The following is a 4,159-nucleotide window of genomic DNA, read 5'->3' on the forward strand; positions in this document are numbered from 1 at the left end:
AATGTGGAACAAAATCTGACCAGTGTGGAGAAAGGGGTCCTTGGGTGCTAAGAGCACTTATGGTTTAGGCGACAAGGAGTGGACTCAGGACTGTAAATGTCTTATATCATTAAGTGTTGTGTAGGGAGACCGTATGACTTACTAGCTATGTGACCTCAAGCAAGGTACTTAACTTCTCTGGCTTCAGTTTTTCCATCTGTAAGATAAGGATGGATGCGGTTGTGAGGATGAATAAATGTGTATGCCATGCTCAGGACAGGCTGTACACAATCAGCAGCTACGAAATGCCAGCCCTTGTCATTATTCTTGCTAGTGTGATCACCATCGCTCTGGCGACAACTGAGCCTGGACCAGGCACTGTCTTACAGAGCAGATTCATATCTCGATTTGGCCACCTAGACATTAACAAGGCCACAATGTTAGTCTCAGGGCCCCTGAGAGTCAGCTAAGTTAGTTCTCACCACAGCTCATTCCTCCACCCCTGTGTAAGCCACGGTGCGTAAGCCACGGTGCGTAAGCCCTGGGAGGGAGAGGTTCAGACGGTGTATATGGGATGGTTACATTAGCAGCAACCTGAGGCTCCTCTCTCCTCCCCAGTTTCTGATCTGGGGAGGGAAAGGAGCGCCCCTCTCACCTGGAGGGCTTGGTGAAGTTTGTCAGCAAAGTACAGCGGTGTGTTCTTGATCACCGAAGCTGGAAGCAAAGATGGGAAGGATGGAGGCTCACATCTAGGGCCACAATCTCCCATCCCAAGAGAGACTCACTCCACAAATCCTGCGCAGGCCCCTACCTAGGCCTAGCAGAGCCGCCTGGGCATCTCCATGGAAACGGTTCTGGACAGCCTCCTCCAACTCTTGCCCAGTGCTCCGCTGGTACTGATCAAACACTTGTGGTGTGTGTGGGAGGCAGTTAGAAAGATGGATGGGGGATTCATTATAACAGGAAAGGATGGCCCCTCCCCACCTTCCTCAGCCCAAACTCATCATTAGAGCAAGCTGGGGGACAAGATGGCTTGTGTGTACCTCGGATGAGGTGTTCAGGATTTCGCTGGGTAAAGAGCAGAACCCATGTCTTCTCTGTGCTGGGTCCTTCTGCCTGCTGCAGTGCCTGGGAAGGAGGAGTGAGTCAGGATCACTGGTGGGGACCTAGGGAGCCACGGGTGTGATGTTCCCAGAATCTATCACCATCATGATGAAAATGGGATTCAGGGTGGAAAATATTTTTCTTTTTTTTTTCTGAGACAGAGTCTCGTTCTGTCACCCAGGTTGGAGTGCAATGAATGGCATGATCCCAGCTCACCGCAACCTCCTCCTCCCAGGTTCAAGTGATTCTCCAGCCTCAGCCTCCGGAGTAGCTGGGATTATAGGCACCCACCATCATGCCTGGCTAATTTTTGTATTTTTAGTAGAGACAGGGTTTTGCCATGTTGGCTAGGCTGGTTTCAAACTCCTGACCTCAAGTGATCCACCTGCCTCGGCCTCCTAAATTACAGACATGAGCCACCACACCCAGCTGGAAAAGGTTATTTTGACCTGTAAACTAGGGTGGGTGGGTGTGTGTGTGTGTGTGTGTGTGTGTGTGTGTGTCAGACAGCGAGAAAGAGATGGGGTCTCCCTCTGTCACCCAGGCTGGAGTGCCGTGGCATGATCGGGACTCACCTCAGCCTCAATTTCCCAGGCTCAAGTGATCCTCCCACCTCAGCCTCAGCCTCCTAGCTAGCTGGAACTACAAGTGCAGCTAATTTGAAAAACATTTTGTGGAAACAGAGTCTCACTATGTTGCCTAGGCTGGTCTCGGACTCTTGGGCTCAAGTGACCCTCCTGTTTCAGCCTCCCAAAGTTCTGGGATTACAGGCATGAGGGACCATGCCTGGCCTATTAGTTGTTTTTATTTATGTGATGTCATTTATTTTATTTTATTTTTTAAGAAAGAAATAGGGCTAAGGGAGGGGCTCTGCCCTTCCAGCCTCACAGCTCTAGTCACTGATTTGGAAATATCCTGGTACCCAAGGGTTAAATAATCCCCAAAAGGGTCTGAGGGAGCTTTCTGCCCCCAAATGCTCACGAGAGGAGAATCTGTTGGTCCATGAGCTCAGGAGTCAGAGACTAGGCGGGAGAAAAGGCTTCAGCTATGATGCTACCTGACACCTCATCCCCCTATCACATCACTGGGGACTCCCTCTCCCAGGGAGGCACGGGTTTGCAGGACAAATGGGCATGTAGGTGACTGACTCTAAGATATGGTGGAGGAAGGCATCTTACATGCATGGCGGCTGTGCACACTCCTAAACCCCCTGCTCACCTGGACGTCTTGTTCTGCCAGATTATAGTCAATGATTCCAGAGTAGCAGTCACGACCCCCCTAGGAGGAGAAACTGTTCTTAGAGGGCTCTTTGAAGGGCATCTTTTCATCTCCAGAGCAACAAGCAAAGTCTGGTCTCCCCCAAAGCCCCCTCTTGTCCATTACAGGACAGCAATGCTCCCTGCTCCAGCGCGTCTCCTTGGCTAGTGAATGTGACTCCCTTCCTTACAGGCCAGTCCTCCTCACCTTGGCCAGGGCCAGGAGCAGGTCCCGCAAGATGCCACTGCTCTCAGATGTGATGTCATCCACGGCCTCCACCTGGAAATCTGGGGTGGGGTGAGGAGCTCTCTGAGTCCTCCTGAGTTTTCCTAGCATAGATATTCCCAGGACCTGCCGAATGCCTGACTCACTATGCCCCCGCAGCCCTGCTAGGCCCTGCCTGGAGTAGCTTCACGGCTGCTAATTCCCAGGATGTAAGGCACAAGTACCATCACAGCCACCTGAAAACGTCTCTGAGCTGTAAGGTGTGCGGTGGCTTCATCACCAACCTGCTAGGCAGGAGGCAACCATGATTAGAAGTAGGGACAGGCAGTGAAGAAGGGCTAGAGAAACCTGTATTATAACACAAGATGGCTGGGACCTGGCATCCTCGTTGGAGGTAAGGAAAAATGATATGAGGCCGGGTGCAGTGGCTCACACCTTTAATACCAGCACTTTGGGAGGCTGCGGGTGGATCGACTGGGGTCAGGAGTTCAAGACCACCCTGGACAACATGGTAAAACCTCGTGTCTTCTAAAAATACAAAAGTTAGCTGGGCGTGGTGGCAGGCAGCTACTTGGGAGGCTGAGGCAGGAGAATGACTTGAACCCAGGAGGCAGAGGTTGCAGCGAGCCAAGATTGTACCATTGTATTATAGCCTGGGTGACAAGAGTGAAACTAGGCTAAAAAAAAAAAAAAGGTGGGGAAAAGAGCAGGAAAGGGAGAAAAGGAAGGAGAAGAGAGAAACAGATGCAAGAAGGAAGGAGGGAAGGAGAGGGATTAAGAACACAGGCCACAGCTGGGGTGGCGGCTCATGCCTGTAATCCCAGCACTTTGCAACACTGAGGCAGGAAGATGGCTTGAGCCCAGAAGTTTGAGACCAGCCTGGACAACACAGCAAAACCCATCTCTACAAAAAACACAAAAATTAGCTGGGCATGGTGGTGGCGCACTTGTAGTCCCAGCTGCTTAGGAGGCTGAGGTGGGAGGACTGAGCCCAGGAGGGTCAGAGCTGCAGGGACCCACAACCACATCACTCACGGTCTGGGCTACAGGGCAAGATCTTGTCTCAAAAGAAGAATGTAGGCCAAGATTAGACATCAGAGGAAAATTGGGAGAGCAAGACAAAGTGGTGAGGGTGGCGGAAGGGGTGGTGAGAGGAGGATGGTAAGAAGCCACAAATTAGTGGGTGAGACACTTGCAGCCAAGCAAGGACAGCCATCAGGGGCACGAGAGGTGACACCCATGACTCAGAGGGCAGGTTCCCATCTTTCCTCCAGGCTGCGGCAAGGCTGGGCTCAGCTTGGAATGTGGTGTGATGACAGGGACAGCAAGGGGCTGGGAAGGTGACATGAATACCTTTGGGACTATCACTTTGGAATCTGCCTTGGAGCTCCAGATTAAGATGGTTAATCATTGCTTCTCTCTTTATATATATATGTGTGTGTGTGTGTGTGAGAGAGAGAGAGAGAGAGAGAAACATACTCTCACTCCTGTCACCCATGCTATTGCAACAGCAATAGCATGATCTCAGCTCACCGTGGCCTCAACTTCCCAAGCTCAGTTCAGGTGATCCTCCCACCTCAACCTCCTGAGTAGC

The 4,159-nt window shown here is 51.5% G+C and overlaps 1 protein-coding gene across 4 annotated transcripts in view; it reads right to left on the reverse strand.

The window, feature by feature from the left end:
* Positions 1-4,159, reverse strand: part of ANXA9 (annexin A9) — a 15,834-nt gene that overhangs the window by 7,584 nt on the left and 4,091 nt on the right. For 2 of the 4 annotated variants that reach the window (XM_017546317.2, XM_037744911.1), the window contains exons 8-12: positions 2,548-2,627; positions 2,302-2,361; positions 1,023-1,107; positions 791-886; positions 635-693 (exon numbers count right to left, since the gene is read on the reverse strand). In XM_017546317.2, coding sequence (XP_017401806.1) covers positions 635-693; positions 791-886; positions 1,023-1,107; positions 2,302-2,361; positions 2,548-2,627 — 380 coding nt within the window. The remainder of the gene's footprint in view (positions 1-634; positions 694-790; positions 887-1,022; positions 1,108-2,301; positions 2,362-2,547; positions 2,628-4,159) is intronic. The other 2 variants (XM_017546318.2, XM_037744912.1) reach the window with 1 other exon arrangement.

This window comes from Cebus imitator, unplaced genomic scaffold (genome assembly GCF_001604975.1).
Source record: "Cebus imitator isolate Cc_AM_T3 unplaced genomic scaffold, Cebus_imitator-1.0 Scaffold188, whole genome shotgun sequence".
NCBI classification, from domain to species: Eukaryota; Metazoa; Chordata; class Mammalia; order Primates; family Cebidae; genus Cebus; species Cebus imitator.